The 20327-nt window shown below is 41.1% G+C and overlaps 1 protein-coding gene and 1 long non-coding RNA gene across 2 annotated transcripts; one reads left to right on the top strand and one right to left on the bottom strand.

Moving 5' to 3' along the window:
- Positions 1-652: 652 nt before the first annotated feature.
- Positions 653-1533, bottom strand: LOC109199773 (uncharacterized). The gene is made up of 2 exons (XR_002060068.2): positions 938-1533; positions 653-845 (listed from the first exon to the last, which is right to left on the bottom strand). It is a non-coding gene; the product is annotated as an uncharacterized LOC109199773 (long non-coding RNA).
- Positions 1534-15491: 13958 nt separating this feature from the next.
- On the top strand, positions 15492-19837 carry LOC112844843 (zinc finger protein 430-like). Its single transcript, XM_025904440.1, has 2 exons — positions 15492-15535; positions 18761-19837. The coding sequence occupies exon 2, from the start codon at positions 18887-18889 to the stop codon at positions 19721-19723; it is 837 nt and encodes a 278-aa protein (XP_025760225.1). The 5' UTR covers positions 15492-15535; positions 18761-18886; the 3' UTR covers positions 19724-19837.
- The last annotated feature ends 490 nt before the right edge of the window (positions 19838-20327 follow it).

Here is a 20327-nt window from a genome sequence, read left to right as displayed (position 1 = left end):
ACATAAATACATACATATATACATAAACACATAAATCAGGAGGAAGGTACTGATTTTGATTCAGACCAGGTCTTGTATTAGATTTTTAGCTGTAACCTGACAGGACCTAACCAGAGATGATGTAATAGAAGTGAACCGATTTTGGTGATTTGCAGGTTCATAATTTACATTTTAAGATTTCAAAATACTGACTCTGAATCATTAAATTAAAACTGCGGTTTTCTTCAGTTTTTAATGTTAGTAAGAAAAAACCCCAAACCTTCAGAGGTCCAGGTTACCGAGGAGACAGTACTCCGTCTTTAACATCATCCAAAGAAACACCTCAGACTTCAGATCAGATCCATGAAAATTCAGAATAAGACTAATTGTTATTAAAATGTCTCAAACATTCAAAGACATGATTTTCTCTTTTCCTGTCTGTGAGCCAGAATTATCATGGATACAAGCAGCAGTGTAAGTGTGTATGAGGCATGTTGTATGTTTTGAAGAAAGTCTTTCAGACTTGGTGAAGTCTGCTGACTGTAAAATAAATAGCATGTCAGGGGTAATACAGAAACCCCTCATCACTGATCACACGCAAACTTCAACATGTTGACCTCTAACCCCTGTTTAGTCTATAACTCTTAATCAATTTAAGTTCTTTTTGTTATTGTTAAATATTGAGTGACAAAAAAAGTCTTAAATCCAACTTTGCTGAAGTTGTAGGAACCCTGCTTCCATCCTCAAACACCGGGAGAATCCCAAGACGAGAACTGCTGCTGACCAAAAGGATCACGAAGGCTCATCTCACATTTGCCAAAATGATCTCAATGATCCCCAAGTCTTCTGGGAAAATAATCTGTGCACTGGCGAGACAAAAGGCTCATCTTTCTGGAAAGTCTTAGTCCCCTTACATCTGCACTGAAAATAACAGCATTTCATAAAAAGAACATCATACCAACAGTCAAACATGGCGGTTGTAGTGTGATGGTCTGGGCTGCTTTGCTGCTTCTGGACAATTTGTCTCACTTGATGAACATGAATTCTGCTCCCTGTCTGATGATCCTGAAGGAGAATATGAAGCTATCAGTTCATGCCCTTTAGCTCACTCAGATTATGCAACAGGGTAATGATGCAGAAAGCCCACCTCTGAAAAACAAAATGAACATTTTGCAATGGTGTCGTCTTAGCACAGACTTTAGTCTGAGCCCGACCTTAAACTGCTGGATTAAAACATGTTGTTGAAATATAAATAAATATAAAAACATGTTTAAAATGTTCATGCTTGTACTTTCATCATGTTATTCAGACATGTTAACCTGTTGTAACTGTGAAGCTCATCAACTTCACACTTGGCAGAATATCACCCTAACAGTACTCTGAAAGACCAGGTAACAGAGAACAGAGGAAGATGAGACAGAAGGAGGAATCGACACTCTGGGAGCCAAACACATGTGAATACATGAAAATCTGTACAGAAACAATGAGACTTTAATGTGATAAAGGTTTCTGTGGCTTCTTGTTGAACATGTGTTTCAAAGGCAGTGTGCAGCTAAGACTCCATCCATCCATCCATCCATTCGCTTCCGCTTATCCTTTTCAGGGTCGTGGGGGGCGCTGGAGCCTATCCCAGCTGTCATAGGGCGAGAGGCGGGGTACGCCCTGGACAGGTCGCCAGTCTGTCGCAGGGCTAACACACAAGGACAGACAACCATTCACACTCACATTCACTCGCACATTTATACCTAGTGGCAATTTGGATTATCCAATTAACCTATCCCCTCAAACTGCATGTCTTTGGATGGTGCAGCTAAGACTCATTGAACAAAAATAGAGAAAAGAAAAAGAAACTGTTACTTTTAACATCACTGTTTTCGATCCGATTATGTCTCCCTTTCTCCAGACGTAACATGTGTATCTCCCAATGTTTCCCTGTGTGGGGTTTTTCAGAGTCAGACTGATATCAGCACGATCCTATTGGAAAACTATCAGTCACACCAAAAGTGTCCGTGTCGCAAAGTCGACTTAAGGAGCGGCTCACGGAAGCAGATTCAGCCAAATGGAGAAGGAGAGCCCTGGGCGGATGGTGGCATGTCAACAACGTAGCTGAAGATTTGGAGAACATGTCCTCAAAGCCTCAGCAGCTTCATCCCAAGAGGCCTGAACCTAAAAAAGAAAGGAAGAAACAGTCAAACAGAGCAAATCTCCCAGACTCGCTCTTCCCAAAAATGGCAACACGGCAGTTTCATTAAAACCTCTAGGAGGAGCTCCAGTGCCTCCTTTGACAGCAAAGTCACTGATCACTCCTAAGACTGTCAAACGCTCTCTGGCGGCGTTTAAAGACATTTTTGCTTCAGTCATAGAGTCTTCGACTGTGGACAGACGTCAGACTAACAGATGTGATGTCAGATCACGTCCGTCTGAGGAAATCTGTGTAGCAGGCAGTAACACTCATGCAGCTGACAACAGCCCAGACAACCAGGAGACCACACAAGACAGCAGGTATCAGCTACATAACATGCAAGGAAAAGCCTGAATTACTCTTAACCTCTGCCTTTGTTAGATTTTCAGTATATTTCTGACTGTCGTTCATCTTTTATCAGCAGGTCACAAGTCCACAGGAGTGGGCCGTCCTCCATGATTGAGCTGGAAGACTATGAAGACGCTGACAGCATAAGTGGGTTTTAGATTACATTAAAACATTTTCCAACAGTTTCATCTTTTAAAGAACATTTTACAAAATTCTCTGAAAAGAAAGCTTCACTATAACATTTAATAAAGTGTAAAGACTAAAACACTGGCTGCTTCACTCGCAGTAAAAATGAGACGGGATGAGCTGAAGTCATTAAAATGCTTTTACTTTACATGAGAAAGAAATCTAATCAACAAGGATTTAATGTTATTGGCTTGTTTCCATTTTGGGTCAGATTTCAAGCTGATGCCCAGAACCATTAAGCTCTGTGATCATCTGATATTTCATTCATAATCTCTCCTAGTCTCAGTGTTTCTGATCCTGCAGGCATCTGCAGACAGTCAGACAAACCACTATAAAGTGCAGTGTTTGTGGACGGTCCTTTCTACAAATATTATAGTATCAGTAATTGAAGTGGGAACTTGGGGCACTGGCACTTTTTAAAACCTGGATGAATAAGTAAATAACTGAGAGCTGGTTTTCACAATGATTTTCAGACCAACTAGGAAAAAAAACTGTCAGTCCCACAAACGACCAAACAGATAAAGAGACTCAGAAATGGTTTTGAATCAGAATCATTAGAGGAGGAATTTAAAAGTACTGAAGCTTTTCCTTTGTTGTTACATAGTAGTATAACCAGCTGAGGCCTAATCTAGTGTTTGTTGTGAAGGAATCACTGTGTCATGTAAATGAATCCGTCACATTTGACATTTTCGTCTGTCAAGCTGGCGATACGAGCATTCATACTGCAATATTTACAGCCCTAAAATGGTAGCCCTTGTTAACCTCAGTTGGCTTGAATATAAATGATAAATAACTGATAGTGTGATCACTGTTTGGGTGCATGCCCGAATGGTTTAAAAAAACCTTATTTTTTCATTATAAATATCTGCGTTTTATTTTTATTACGTTCCAGTTTCGCTGTCATCCAGGAGCCCAGTTCTGCTCTGCTTCAGATCTTTGTGCCCCTCCCCTCAAGCCTCTGATCTTACAGCGGAAGGATACGGCCAACCTGGCTGACTTGTTTAGGAGCCTCTGGTCGGCTACACCAGAAGGTAAGACAATTATAAGAAAGAGAAAAAATAATTTCCAAATGTTGTTTTTGCACCGACTTCACATATACAGGTGTTTAAATGTCTGTTGTCTTTGACACTGTTAAATAAAATAAACTGTTTGGTCATAAATGTGGTTTCCTTAATGCTGAATTCTCTCGCAGCTGCATTATTCCCATGGTCTACTGCACGACTGATAGTTTGAAATCCGCTTCATAAGCGTGTCTCTTAACAGGTGCCATTTTGGGTACACAATACACACTATACGGTAATATTATGTAATATACCGCTCTAGAGCCCTGTTATATTTTACTCTTACACTCTAACAATTACTATGAAAACACCCAAAACTAATGCACAAAGATTCCCTAACACACACTCTGCAGCACTGACCTCTGACTTCAAGTTTCACTTCTTGTTTCTTCTTTAGCATACAGGAACTGCTGTAGATGGTGCAGGTGTAGGTGTTTGTGTCCCAGTCTGTGGGGTATTTCAGGGTCAGACTGAGGTCTCCAGTTTTCAGCAGGTCTTCATTCATCTGTCCAGTCTCTGTAAACCTGGTCTTGTTCTTCAGGATGGTCAGACACTTCTGGATACACATGGACCTTCCTGATGTTTCTGTCCTTCCACTCCACTTTATCCTCTTCAGACAGGTTAACTCTGGTTTTGAAGGGCAGCTGGACAGACTCCACATCTGAATCCACCACCACCTGGGGGACTGAGAGGACAACAAAGCACAACATGAGTTGTTTGACTAGTTAAAGTCTGAAATATGTCCGACTTTTCCACTGAACACTTCTTTTAGCAAATGGTTGTCACATGTCCAGACTCAAAGCTTTACTTGCTGTCTTCGAAAGAGAATCAAGAACTTGTGCCATGAGGGGCGTCCTATGAAAGAAGGTAAACATATTTAGACTTTCAAGTTTGTAACGTCGGGTTGTGTTTAGTGGGTGAGAGGAGGCGGCAAAACACTTAGTAGGGCTAGTCAAAAGAATGCACACTCACGCTGGCATTGGGAATTCCACAGCGTGTTGTTTAATATACCTTCTCTTCGTCAACCATATAAGCCCGGTTGAATGGCTGCAGCTTAACAAACATAGCGCAGAGTGTTCGTACAACCCATAACGTTGCAAAAGAAAGGTGTCTGGAGAGGTAACACATAAAATCCGTCCCTCCTCATGCACTAGCGTGCAAGCACATGTCTACACAATCACACAGAGATCCTAAAATGTCCAAAGGTGAGGTAGAGAGTAGTGGGTAACAGGCTGAAGGGGACTGCAGAAACTTTAACTGTCAGGTTAAATACTGATGACAACAATAACCCTCGACTTGGGTTATCTTAAAGAGACACCACACCATTGTGACTGTTACAAGTTCAATTTCCCTTCATGGGATGAAAAGTTTCTCTTAGCCCAGGTAAGTGCAAAATTGTCAAAGTGAAAACCACTCAATATAACACAGAACAAAACAATAGACAATGCAAGGTGATAAAATATAACTAATTTTTTGGAGATTGATTTTCAATGTGAAAAATAATCAAGTGTTCAAAACCTCTGGTGTGACCCTCTGGATTGTGACTCTGATACTGGATATTGGACTCAGAGTAGCAGAACTCGCTGCAGACTAGCCAAGAAGCTGCTAGTCTGCAGCAGGGCTGAGTATCATCACTGATTTCTATAATCCATTTGATCCTGGTTCGTTTCACTTCAATTTTGACTGAAACAGTCAGAAATATTATAATTTGTCATCTTTCAGCACAGTGTGTCCATGTATGTGCCGTCTGCGCTTTGTGTTTACGCGTTTGTATGGAATCTGCTTACCTGCTCTCATTTGCTGTTTTAGCTGTTTGGTGGTTTGTGAAACCACCAAACAGCTAAAACAGCTGTGTGAGCTTTGAGCTGAGATTCTGGTGTTTCTGGCAAAATACATTCATATTTAAAAATCAATCCTGGATTTTACTGAATCGATATTGAGATATTCAAACTAAAATCAATTCTAAGCTGACTAGTTCACAGCTAACTGAGCTTGTTCACTAGATAATGTTGGGCCTACGAGGACACACATGACTGAGGAAGCTGACAATAGTCTTTCAGTAAAAAGTCTTTTTACTTCCTAACAGCAAATATTTCTGCTGTTGGGATGTAATAGAAAAGTATGTTGGACTTTGTTAAGAAGTTAAAGTTGCTCTGTATTAAAAATGTGAGGAAGAAGAAGCAGATAGTGTACCTGGAGAGCAGGATTGCAGACTTTGAACAATGCACCAGGACAAACTATGTCATTGTTTCACCAACAAGAAACCAGCAGCAAACATAAGGTTTGTAAACAGGAAGCTAAATGGATCTCATGTCTTCATGAATATATATGTAACAAATGCAATGTTGGCATAGCCAAGAAAGCCTCGAGAAATTGGGTAAAATTCAAAGCACTTGGACTACAAACTATAACTAAGCTAAATGTAACACTGGAAGATGTGGAAAAGTACCAGTGAGCAACATGAACTGGACTATAAACAAGGTGACACGCATCCACACTTAAAGCACACAATTAAAATAACTGATGTGGAGAAAACAGCTGCATCACTCAGACGATTGCTGAATATAATCAACTCCAACTTAAAACGTTTGAATATATGAATCACAATATATCAGGTTTTAAGAATTAGGGATGCCGTCTTCAGATCAGGGGCTAAAGCAGCCCTCAGACTGCCAAGAACTGACCTCTCCCAAACTCACCTGAAGCATGAAGCCTAAGCTGGTGTGATGGAAATCTGAAACAGACTGAGCTACACAAAAAACCCGTTCCCTTTCAGGGCTCTAGAGTGTGATCAATTTGTTCGCATTTGCGACTTAATTTCTCAGTGGTGCAACTAAAAGAAAATCGTAGGTCGCACCAGCCTGTCGCGTATATCATGGTCTATCTACCATATCGTGGTCTAAACCAACCAAAGGTAGTCAGGGGTGGGACCTCTGATAGTCCTGTCGGCCTACGTGTTTATGTTTGAAAATGCAGGCGCATAGACAGAGGTGAGTAGTAGGCTGGGTTTCAATAACTGATTTAAAATGATTTTAGCTTGAATAAAGCAACATTGATTCATTAAATCCTGAATTCATTTTTCAATATAAATTAATTTTGGCTTTCTCGGTGTGTTCGTGCCGTCGGGGCTGAAAGTCGACATCTCACTGATTCTGAGCTGCAGGTTTTGTCCCTCTTTGACCCAAATGTACTTCAAGAACAGTTTCCCATCTCAAATCTCTGTTTTCTGCACAATCTTTCTTCTTATTACGCACCAGTCTACCATTGGGTTCAGCACTGTTTTTCTTCTTTTCCCCAAAAATGTTTATTATTAACGAAATTAAAACTTTTAAAAATTATGCCAAATTGCAAAACTCTTAGCTGTGTCTCTAATCAAACCTCTGTAACATTCCTCTGCTTCACTTCAGCAGCATCATCTAATGTTCAGATGTTCATTCATGGTTTTCTTCAGTCTTGGTTCTTCTGCAGAAGATTTTTAAGGCGGTTATCTGTTATAAAGCTGGCAACATGATGCACTGCATTTACTATGGTGAGTGTGGAAAGACCATGGCCGGCAATACTGATACACAGTGGATCCAGAAAACACATTGTATGCTGTGATAAATGCACTGCCCAAGTGTCCCCTCTCCCCACTGCCTTTAAGCGGCAGGCAGCAGCAAAAAAGGTCATCAGACGATGATTAAGTTTAACATTGTCTACAATATTGCCAAAGAACTTTAAGCACTTTTTCAGTAACTTAACTTTCTTGTAGAAATCTGCTTCAAATAAAGAACTTTGTGTTGACAAGATTGTTAGTTAATCATTTACAAATCAATATTGTCTGTATGGCAATTTCCCCCTGAAAAAGTGCAAATGTAAAAATGTGGTCTTAATTGATGCGGTTGAAAAATCTGGGTGCAGCGAAGCAAAAGGTTAGTCAACAGCCATCACTTTATATGGCTTTAATATGCCTTTCCAAAACGGTCAGATAAAATGTTTTTAGTATCATCAGTAACTGACCCATTATTTTTAGTTGTTGTATTGCAATAATTCTCATTGCTGCATTTCTAGTTAAAAAATATTTAAAAAAAAAAAAAATCAGGCTGGAGAAAAAAGATTTGTTTAAAAAGGTCAAAAATGAATATGATATCAAATATCAAATCCAAGGCAAAACTATGTACGCTCTGACCTCTGACTTTAAGCTCCACTTGTTTCTTCAGCAGGATGTTTCCCTCCCTGCTGTAGACGGTGCAGGTGTAGGTGCCTCTGTCCTTGTTTGTGGAGTGTTTCAGGGTCAGACTGAGGTCTTCAGTTTCTAGCAGGTTCATCTCTGTTCGCTTCCTGTATGCTGGGCTTTGGTCTTCAATCCTATCACAACCATTCTGGTGCACATGGACTTTGTTGTTGTATCTGTCCTTCCATTCCACTTTAGCATCTTCAGGTATATTTTTGCTTTGGTTTTGAAAGGCAGCTTTACAGACTCCACCCCTGGACCTTTGAGTGACACTTAAGGAGCCACCAGGGGACACTTGTTAACCACTAGTGTGTCTGGCACGAGAGACTCACCTGACATGAAATAGTGTTGAAAACTATATATGAGACCCCCAAAAAACACAAGAACAAGAAGAACTACGACAGCTGTGGCCCAAAGTGGAAGTTTTTCTGTGGAGAAACAAAAAATAAATGCATAAATAAATTATGACCTTTGAATTCTGAAGTTAATCTGAGCCACTGTCCACTAGCTCTGACCTCTGACATAGTGCAGCACTACTTTCTGTCTCAGGATGTCTTTGTCCCTGTAGATGGTGCAGATGTATCCTCCTGTGTCTCTCTGTGGGCTGTTTCAGGGTCAGGCTGAAGTTTTCAGCAGGTCTTCATTCATTTCTGTTCGGTCTCTGTAAAACTTGTCCTGTTTCATAAGTTTGCCACCTTTGTTTGAATACTCCTGAACTATCAAGAGTTCATGGTCAGAGCGAGTCCACTCCACTCTGGTGTTCTCAGGCAGGTCAGGTGTTGTTTTGCAGTGCAGGGTGACAGACTGAGCCTTCCTCCACCTTCACCTCCACGTGATGATCTGAAAGGACAAGAAACCACAATATCAAATATAGGACCAATAGCAGTCACACTCATGGCAAATGACAAGTTTCTGCATTTCTGACCTCTGACTTCACTAATGTGGCTCACTACTCTTTGCTTTGAGTGGTAACTAAACTGGAATTTATGAACTGCTGCTACAGCTACAGACAATTGAGGGATCATAATGAATGTTTCAGTGTTTTAAAAGAAATCTTGAGTTTTTCATCATGGACAATATGTAAAAAGTCTACTGACATTTGTCTCCCTGAGCAGAGAAGACAACTCTGCACACCTAAAAGAATGCAATGCCATATACCACAGAGGCTGTATCAGTAAGATCTTATTTTAGTTTACTTTCCTGCTCATGTTTGTTGTTTCATTTTAAGGTTCGGTCCATTGGAAATCTTGTTGCTGTTGCTGCTCCTCCAACCAAAGGCTGCGGCAGGCTGAACATGAGGACACAGATGACGCGCAACAATAAACGCATAAAATACACTTCTGTAACATTTGCACCTTTTATTCCACATGCAACTGTCCAATATACAAATCAGCACATGGGATTAACTATTAAACAAATGCACAGACTGCACAAACAAATAACTGCAACTCACAATGGCTGCACTAATTACTATGCCAAATTACAACTTGGCCTATGGCATCAATTAGTGCACAAATATACAAAAAACATCAAGTTACAGTCAAAATCTATCAAAAGCATTCAAGCTGCGGTCAACAGAAGGTTTTGCCTCATGCTCACCCTACCTTTCTGCTGATCAACATCAGGTGCGGCGAACAGGTGAGTGCAACCACATTTATCATCTAACACACCCATGAGACACGCCCCACACCCGTGCACCAATACAGTGAGTCCATTTAAACCAACACACTTAGTCAAAAAAGAGCAACTCATGGCTCCTACAAAGACTTTCAGAACTATTCAGAAAAAACTTGGCTTTCTTGTTGCTTTTGGGACTATTTGAGCTTCATCTACTGTCCTGACTTTTACTCTTTCATGCAGCAGGTTTGACCTTTGACCTGCAGCTGGATGTCACTCAGTCTCTGTTCTCCTCCTCCAGCACTGATGGAGCAGGTGTAAATACCGCTGTCAGTCAGTTTGGGTTTCCTCAGAGTGAGGCTGAAGTCTTTTGTGTTTAATGCATAACGACTCATTGATGTGCGCCCACTGTAGCGCTGGTTTTGCCCTTTAAGATCGTCTCCTCCTTTTCCTTGTAGGTGGACAGATTTGGGATTGAGGTCACTGCGAGTCCACATCACTGTGGGATTGTCCTCAGGTATCGAACCTTTGTAAACATAGTGCAAGAGGACAGAAGTCTCCCCCTCATATACCTCCACCACCACAGCCAGAGCATGCTGGGAAACTGTGAAGACACAAAAACAGAAATCAAAGGAATGTTTGGGTTTGATTTAGTGTTGAAATAATAGATTACAAGTAACATTATCTTTAGGGAACATTTTACAAAGAAATGACAACATTTTAATCTTTACATATTTAAATAGAGTGAAAAGGCTGCTGTGTCTGAAGGAGCTCTTGATGTATCAAGAACAGTTTAATGCTCCTCAGCACAGATTATCCAAGTGTCCTTTTCTGTCCTGAATGGATGAACACATTCTCCCAAAACACTCCTAAGGAAACATTTGGGTTAGGTCCCAGCTGCAAAAATGGACCACTAGGAGCAGAAATAGCTTTAAATGATCAACTAAAAACGTTCCAACATGCAGAGATGTAGTCAGTGTTGGGGAGTAATGGAATACATGTACTGACATATTTAAAATACACAATATGAGAAACTCTATTCCGTTACAGTTAACGTTTACATAGGTGGTAATCAGATTACAGTTACTTTGTTGAAATAAATGCACGGCGGTCTTTTCCTGTTTTATATATTATAGGCTACTTAGGTTATCCCCACTCTATGCCTTCTCCAGTGTTGGTGATTAGACAAGTTCGGGCGCAGGTTTAGCTCAGTTGGATGAGCATGTACACATATATCACATGTTACATGCATATCGCTGTTTTGAGCATGACTCATGGCCCACTTTATTTATTTTTGGTTTTTTTACTCAAATTCCATATTAAAGTTTCTCTGATTCTGATTACCAGAAACCAAAACAAAACACATAATAAAGGCTCTAATGCAAGCGTCCTGCTGGTGGTGTCAGTTACACAATGAACCCAGAGCCAGCAGTGCACGGGCAGGAAATCATTCCTCACTTGGAAACTCCGACACCACTTCATAAGAAGAATGGGACGGCCAAAACTTCAGTATCTTTGATGTACTATTGCAGTGTGTGATTTCTATTAGTATTCATTGAGGCTACTTGCTACAGAGCTAACATTGTTAGTTGGAGTTAGTTGATGTTAGTTCATAGACTGCAGACTGTCAGGCTGTTTCTCAGTACTCATGTATGCGAGTCCGTACTCCAGTCGTCACTTGTCCAGACTTTGTAAGTTCACACGGGAGTCCGGACTCTCGGAGAACGCAGTGCGATCGTTCCACAACTGAAATTGCAGTGTACTTGATGGTATCACTGGAGTTTTTATTGCCATCCCCTCTTAATTTAACTGTGATTAATGTTTGCAATGGAAATTACACATGACGTAAAAATTACACATGTAGTAGATTTCTTTGAGAGGAAAAGATCATTTGAATTGAACAAATATTTAAAATATAATGTCATCATTTTTGGAGCAGCCTTCAGGATCTCCAAGTATTAACATGCTGTTTTTAGACTTGGTGGATAGCATTAACAACCTGCTAGCTGCAAATAATCATGTGCAGTTCAACATGATTATTAACAGACAAAAAAAAAACATATTACCTAATGTCCACCATACTGTTACTCATCTTATATTATGATTTAGGCTTAGAGTCCTGCCGTATCAAAAGATGCCAGCTGAGCTGGTTCATGCATCTTACAAGGATGCCTCCAAACGGAGGTTTTTCTAGGCATGTCCTAATGGAGGAGGACCAGGGCAGAACTGGGACTCGCAGCTTCAGTTAACATTGACACACTTTGGCAACAATAGCAGATATAGGCGGCCACTTCATTGCATGTTCCTGTCACCTGTCTGAGAATGATGTTGTTGTGATATAAAGGATTATCGCACCTGTCAATAAAGCCTTTTATCTGCAGCCATGACCTGTCACCGAGCTAGCTTAGCACGGCTAGTTAGCCTCTCAAAGCTCAAACTTTCAACACAAAGTCGCTCCAGACTTTCTCACACCACCCCTCGCTCTCCTACATTAAAGCCATAATTACATCGGTAATTTCACACACTGCGTGTATCTACCTGTGCGATAATGATCAAACTTCGGTCTGAGTGCAAGATAAACATTGTTTACATATAGTATATAACATAGTAAGAGTTTCTTACCGCTCGTGAGGAGCAGGAGCAACAGCAGCATCTTCAATCTCCTGCAAGAAACAGCAACCCGTTAAATCCAAATACTTCTCATTGTTGTCTTAATATTTGGGGATTTATATTTCATATTTGGAGCCGTGAATAAAACACAGTGGAGGGAGAAACACCAGCTATACTGTTTACTTTCGGTTTCACGGGAACAGCAGTGTCCTGTCTTCCAGGTTAACTGGTTTTTACTTTCACTGGCATATGTATTGTCTGAGGGAGCTGCACTGCTCAAACAGCTCTTATCTCCAAACTAAACTCTCAGCGCCCTGAACTTGTTTATTGATCAAACTGACGATGATAAAACATTACAAATACACTTACTCAGCAGTGGTGTGTTGTAATGCAGTTCATCGCCGCATGGTGGCTCCTGTTGTGTCATGACTGCAGGTCACCCTCTTTTTTTATTCTTCTTCGTTGTGTACGCGGACTAGTGTGCTCTCGTGTGTGGTAGAGCTGGCACTTTTATTTTTGATATTTAAATTCTGGACACAAGACGTCGCACACCTTCATCATGCAGCTTTTCAGAAACTCTCCTTCGGTAAATGGCCGGGCTGATTTGGCTTTCTCCTCTGCTACAATAAAACTTGCTTTCACAACAGCTTCACTTTGTGATTTTGCTCTGGTGACAAAAGTCTGCTGAAAATTCAGATTCTTCTTTAGCTCTTCTACTTTCTGTAGTTTCTGCTCTGCATTCAGGTTTTTCAGCTTATCCTGACGTTTTGTCTCATAGTTTTGTCTTAAATTAAATTCTTTAATTACAGCCACATTAGCTCCACTAATAAGACACACGGGTTTACCAGCAATGTTTGTAAACAATCAGTCTCCCACCGGTGCTGAAAGGCTCTGTTTTCAGAATCAACTTTTCTCTTTGCCATTGTGAGGTGCCAGCTAACAGACGTTGGACTTGATTGACGCGGGAATGTTCCCAGTTAGCCTAACGTTCAGTAAGGAGGCTGCAGCGCTGCATTATGGGATCTGTAGTTTGTGTGTTATTATTGCCTCATATTGCCGGGCCATGCATAACAATAATAATAAATCTATATAAAATGATCTCGCGGGTCAGATATAAATGTCCTCCGGGCCAGATGTGTGAGTTTGACACATGTGCTCTGAAGTGTCAAACTTCTTTTCTCGTTTCTGTGACCTCAGCACACTGACAAACTTGAAGTTGCTAAAGATTTTAAAAAGTGATAATTATATGGAAGAAACGCCTTTTTCATCCATTTAATCAAACATTTGATGCCTCAGCTGTCTCAGTCCTATAGCGTTCTGCAACTACAACTAACCTGAGGAGGCTTGGATTTGGCAGCAGGTACACCTGTACATCCTTCTCAGCAGCACACATGTGGGTACCATTTAATCACACTTCTTCCTGAGCTTTGCTTCATCACAAGACCAAAGGTGGCATCCCATGTCACAGTCTTATCATCATCCAACAGGACAAGAAACATTTATGGTCATCCTGGTTTTGTGATGCTGAGGCTCAAGACATTCCGATTCATCCCCGCCATACGCCTGTTTGTGCGCTCATACACAGTCGATGGGACTGGAAAACAATTCAGCAGGACTGCAGAACACACCATGACTGAACTGAGATCATCACAACATATAGTGTGATGGAAATTCAGTTTCCAGTAGCACAGCACCGACAGAACTTGCATGTTACAGATACGCTAAGGGAAATGAGAGTAAGGATATAAGCACACAGCCCCACTCCACTGACGACCTGCTGTTGGCCAACAGCCTCAACGACTTTTACTGCTGGTTTGATGAGCCATCAAGCAGCCTTGACACCTCCACCTTCCCCAACAATAGAGACACTTTGGTCCATCATCCCCCACCTCCCCACTCCCACCAGCACAGAGCCATCACCACCATCAAAGACTTCACCCACAGGAGCCCCCTCCTCACTCCACAGCTATGAGGATTTCACACCACCTTCTCCCACTACAACCCTTCATATTCATGATGTGAGGACGCAGTTTGACCCTTTAGACCTACTAAAGAACCCAGTCCGCCTGAGCTTATCTTTATATTTTTACATGTTGTAGTGCCATTTCTGGGAGTATTTTAAGTTGCTATACATCAATACAACCATTATATCCCTAATTTTAATCATATGTATGCATTAAGTCATCAGTAACTAAATAAATTGCAATAGTGGTATTTTTACACAAATTTCTAAAGTAATTTCAGAGGTTCATCCCTCAAAATTGTAAATGTAAAAAAGTTGCATAAAACAGTTTCCAAATTAATTTTGAGTGTCTTCATAGTTTTATTTTTGAGATACACCAATTTGTATATACTGCAGCCACCAACTTTGAAATTCTCATTTACATGACTTATTTAAACATTCTCCTCTTGAATGCAAAATTCTTAAAAACATCTTTTATCCTTTAAGAGTAAATAAATCTGAAAGCTGTTCCATCCTAAAAGAGTACAACAATGTGTAGTTTATGATGTTCTAAAGGTTTCAGCATCTTTTTGAATTTGTCACATGTGTGGAAAGGTATGAGTGAGCCTTTGTATCATACTGTGAGTGATGCTCGTCAGCACACAAACCCAGAGTTTCTCTACAGGAACACAGAGAGAGTTATTCCCTGTACTGTAAGGACACATTCAGCATTGTGCAGTAAATCCAGATCATCCCAGTTAAATGATTACATGGATGTGAGTGTGGTCGTCAGAGCAGCACTGATCAGTGTCAGGTTATAATGACCAAGGTGTACACAAACACTAAGTTTGAGTGTGTGCAGTGAGACTTCAGTCAAAGCATTTAACTGAGGTGTGAAAAATAAGCTGAACTCTACAGCTTGTTGTGGTCCCTGTGGCTTGACAGCCTTCCAGCTGTTCTCCAGCATTTTCATTTACAGTCATAAAATATCTCCACATGTTGCTCCACTTTCTCTCTCTCTGCAGTCCAAATGCGTCTTCTGAGCGCATCTGAGTCACGTGACGACACAGTAACAAATCCCAGCAGGGCAGGAAGAAGGGGGCGGAGCAAAGTGCGTCTGCCGCATAAGAAGAGGTGTTCACACAGACAGAGCTGCTTTTTCATCCACAGCGAGTAAATAGTGAACCTCCAGGAGAGAAACAAACTAAAGTATCGATCATATACCACTACCAACGTTTGGATCGATATCTGCATCGATCTGCACACCCTTGTCTCCTGGATCGTAGCTGAGATCAGCGTGAACCACGTGGGTCTCTGCTCCCTGACCTGTTTCCTGTGTTTGGAAAGAGTTCCAGCTTCATCACGGAGTTTCTCTCGGTTTGTGGGCTCATCTAAAGGTAAGCACCGAGCTAACTTCAACACTAGATTTACTAACCCTGCGCAAATTTGCAGAAATCCCTTGAAACCAACACCTACTAGAATTGCTGACTTTTTTATTTTCTGGTGCAAGTCCCGAGGTGTTAATCACCCCTGCTGAGATTTGTACAGGTCATATGCTCGATTCACATCCTCCTTTTGTTGTGCAAACCACCCATTGTCTTTGAGGCCTGGCACATTTGCTTTGGCACACACATACAAACGCTGCAAATCTGTGTTTGTTTGACAGTGTAAGACAAAAGCAGCAAAATAAAAACTGTACCAAGAGTACAGTCTTAATGGCTCACTATACAAACAATCTGGAGACATAAATACTGACACGTGTAGGGCTGGGCTATATCATACCGTTCACGGTAATACCGGTGTAATTTTGGGCAACGATAGGAAAATGAAATATTGGATAGAATATGGGTAAAACACGCATGCGCAGTGCATATGTTTACATAAGCACATGGCGGGCCGTTAAATGAAACGGATGAACCAGAACTGGTTTGTAAAAATGCTGCAACTTCAGTGGTGTGGAACTAGTTTGACTTTCGTCCGTCAGATACACAACAAAGCACTATTTTTGGTAGAGCATGCTAGCGGGCCGTCGTTATTACCGTGTTTTTGGAAAATACTGCGCACTTAAAATCAATCCTTTGATTTTTCTGAAAATCAACAGCGCCCCTTATAATCCCGCGTGCCTTATGTAACTCTGGTTGTGTTTACTGACCTCGAAACGATTTTATGTACACGGTGCTCAAAAATCTGTCAAATGTTTCAGTACGACTTTGCTCAGCTACGAAGCCGCACCGCTTGATGGTAGTGGTGTGCGATACTGCATATTTTGGTATCGATCCGATACCAAGTAAATTCGGGCCAGTATCGCCGATACCAATACAGATACGATACTTTTCAATAAATAAGGTGGATGCCTCGGTGAATTACTAAATCGCAATTAATTTTCATGACCTTAAGTGTTTTTTGTGATGTTTCCTTTGGTATTATTAATTAGTTAAAACCCAGGACATAATTAGTATGTATATATATATTAGGGCTGCCACGATTAGTCGACTAGTCACGATTACGTCGACTATTAAAATCGTCGACGACTAATTTAATAGTCGACGCGTCGTTTGAAGCTTTGTAAGATCCCAAAAGACGCAGGAATAAGTAGTAGGATTTAAGAGTGTAATAACGGACTGAAACAGAAGATGGCAGCACTGCATGTACAAGGATGCCAGCTGCCGTTAAACCCCGAAGAAGAAGAAGCTGTGTCCCAGAATTCATAGCGCGGCCCTGCTCAGTTGTCAACAATGGTGGCAGCTAGTTAGTTTTAATATCACTCTTATTATTCTTTCTGGGTCACAAAATAAACGTTTAACATATTTTCAGGCGAGAATGTAGCTGTGTAAACCTCAAATATCTGCTCAGTTTATCAAGACATCACATATTTTCAAAAGTGGTCCGACGTTTTCGGAGACGTCTGTTACCCACCAGCTCGATAGCTAGCTGGGGCTGACGGCTCACTAGAGCCGCTAAGAACACCGGACTCCCGGGAAATAGTTTTCAAACCCACCGCCGTCTTTCGCTACTCAGGTTAAACATGATATATTAGTCACTTAGATAACTTAAAAATGATATTGTTCGGCTTTTTTTTAGTATTTTATTTGCTCCTGAGTAAATCGGGTTGGCTGAGATTAAAGTTATAGTTTTTACACAGCTGAATAAACGTCAAACAGACAACTGATTATCAGAAGTGTGAGATGCTTGAGAATATACTCCGGTGTCCTGTTATATTTTAGATAGCAAGGAGCAGACGGCTGAGTTTTTAAACTCCACCAAACAAACTACAAATGTCATTAAAATTTAATAAACTATCATCTTGTCTTTAATTTTAGTTAGCACATACCTTAAACACTCAAAGCTGTAAGCTAATGATAGTTATTTAAGAGCAGATGCATGCTGGTGCAATAAGCTGTATGTTGTACGTGGCTGCATGATCTGATTAGTCGACTAATCGCGAAAATAATCGGTGACTAGTCGACTATCAAAATAATCGTTTGTGGCAGCCCTTATATATATATATGTATGTGTTACAGGCCTTCGATGGGACTGTTTTGAAACTGTTTTTTTAACAGAAAAGCAAAGACAGGAGACATGAGTTGCGTTCGGTCTGCAGGCTCTTCCTCGTCTGAGGCACAGAAGCGTTGCAACAGCCTATCGCACTCAGCGCTATCTCCCCTTGTGGCAATGCCACGCAATTACATTGTCCATAACTCTAAATGAAAAGTGCAATACCACCATAAAATCAGGTCATTTACATCAAAAACAATTCACAAAAAAATTATAATTGTGACCATACACTTGTGGGCGTCACATATATATGTGTATATATGTATGTGTATATAGATAGATAGAAGCGGGTGGGGTAGGGGAGGTTATTTAGCTTCTTGTGACAAAAGAAGCTAAATAACCTCATTCACTACAAAGAATCGACTCTTAGAGCAAACTTGTGAACTTCACATCACTACCAGCCTCGGGTTTAAAACTAGTGTTAATGGAGGGAGTTTGAATGTTCAGTTTGTTTCACGACTGCATTTCACCCTGTCCCGATCCTTTTATTTGAGTTCGAGAAAAAACAACCAACACTCAAGAGAAGTCCAGTCAAACAATGATTTATTGATTACATGTACGTGGGAGAGGTCTGCAGCATCACTCACTTACAGAGATCTCAACTAGGAAGCACACATCACACTACTTTTGTATATTCAAGTCCAGCCTCACAATACGTAAGCAGATATCATAATATGCGTCAGTTACTTGACTTCTATAACACTTAAAAACCGTCCTCACTGTCTCACACTCTGTGTTTCCTGCTGTTTTTTCTCCTCGTACACGTCTCTGAAACATCCAGAGTACATTCTGTGCTAATCTCACTGAGCAGGCGTACAGGCACAGCCAAATGTCTCTAATCTTTGCCCTAGAAACAAGTCTAATATTTATCTGTGTCTGTAAACGTGTTTGCATTGACCCTCAAAAGACTGAATGCCAACTCTCATGAGCACATTTGCAATGTGTGTATGAAAATAAGTATAAATACTTATTTAATAAAAGCTCACAAAATACCACTAATAAAAGGCCGGTTAGAATAATGTATTTCCCACAAATCACTGCCTCTGTTTGTATTTCTGTCACTGCAGGACCAACGTGGATCGAGAAGTCCGCGCTCTCAGGAGGCCGACAATTTTGTTGACGAAAGAAGTGGAAGAAAAAAATACAACCGTGACGAGTTTGGGAAAGATTTTACTGTGAAAGCTTCCCTAAAAATGCATCAGGTCATCCACACCGGAGAGAGACCGTTCAGCTGTGGAAACTGTGGAGAGTCTTTTACCAGGTCTGGAAGCTTAAAAACACACCAACTAATCCACACTGGAGAGAGACCGTTCAGCTGTGACGAGTGTGGAAATTCTTTTACGCAGGCTGGACACTTAAAAACACACAAACTCATCCACAGTGGAGAGAGACCGTTCAGCTGTGGAGACTGTGGAAAGTCTTTTACCACGTCTGGACACTTAAAAAATCACAAACTCATCCACACTGGAGAGAGACCGTTCATCTGTAGAGACTGTGGAAAGTCTTTTACCGAGTCTGGAACATTAAAAACACACAAACTCATCCACAGTGGAGAGAGACCGTTCAGCTGTGACGAGTGTGGAAAGTCTTTTACCCACTCTGGAAGCTTAAAAAGACACCAACTCATCCACACTGGAGAGAGACCGTTCAGCTGTGACGAGTGTGGAAAGTCTTTTACCCACTCTGGAAACTTAAAAACACACAAACTCATCCACACTGGAGAGAGACTGTTCAGCTGTGGAGACTGTGGAAAGTCTTTTACCCTCTCTGGAAACTTAAAAACACACCAACTAATCCACACTGGAGAGAGACCGTTCAGCTGTGGAGACTGTGGAAAGTCTTTTACGCAGTCTGGATACTTAAAAACACACCAACTGATCCACACTGGAGAGAGACCATTCAGCTGTGACGAGTGTGGAAAGTCTTTTACCCACTCTGGAAGCTTAAAAAGACACCAACCAATCCACACTGGAGAGAGACCGTTCAGCTGTGGAGACTGTGGAAAGTCTTTACCCACTCTCGAACATTAAAATCACACCAACTCATCCACACTGGAGAGAGACCATTCAGCTGTGGAGACTGTGGAAAGTCTTTTACCACGTCTGGAAACTTAAAAGCACACCAACTCATCCACAGTGGAGAGAGACCATTCAGCTGTGACGAGTGTGGAAAGTCTTTTACGCACATTTCACACTTAAAAACACACAAACTCCTCCACAGTGGAGTTAAAGCGTACACCTGTGATCAGTGTGGCAGAGCTTTTACTCACAGAAACAGCTTACAGAGTCATCTAGTTACCCACTCTGGAATTAAGGCGTACAGCTGTGACGTCTGTGGAAAAACTTTCAGCCGGATAGGGAGCCGAAATACACACCTACGCATTCACACCGGACATGATGTGTACAGCTGTGATCAGTGTGGTAAACAGTTTACTACAAACACAGAGTTACGACGTCACATGTTTACCCACACTGAGGAACGACCTTATAAATGTGACCTGTGTGAGAAGACTTTTAAATCTCCACGTTACCTGAGACGACACCAACAGATCCACACCAGAAAGACTCTACAAGTGCAGTTACTGTGAGTATGTATTTATATTTTATCTTGTCAGCCCGACTGTTTGAAACATCT

The sequence above is a fragment of the Oreochromis niloticus genome, unplaced genomic scaffold (genome assembly GCF_001858045.2).
Source record: "Oreochromis niloticus isolate F11D_XX unplaced genomic scaffold, O_niloticus_UMD_NMBU tig00001668_pilon, whole genome shotgun sequence".
NCBI lineage: Eukaryota > Metazoa > Chordata > Actinopteri > Cichliformes > Cichlidae > Oreochromis > Oreochromis niloticus.
This window is presented reverse-complemented; position numbering and strand designations above follow the sequence as displayed.

Coding starts and splice junctions, on each gene's coding strand:
- LOC112844843 (XM_025904440.1), top strand. CDS start 18,887: ATGCATCAGGTCATCCACACCGGAGAGAGACCGTTCAGCTGTGGAAAC.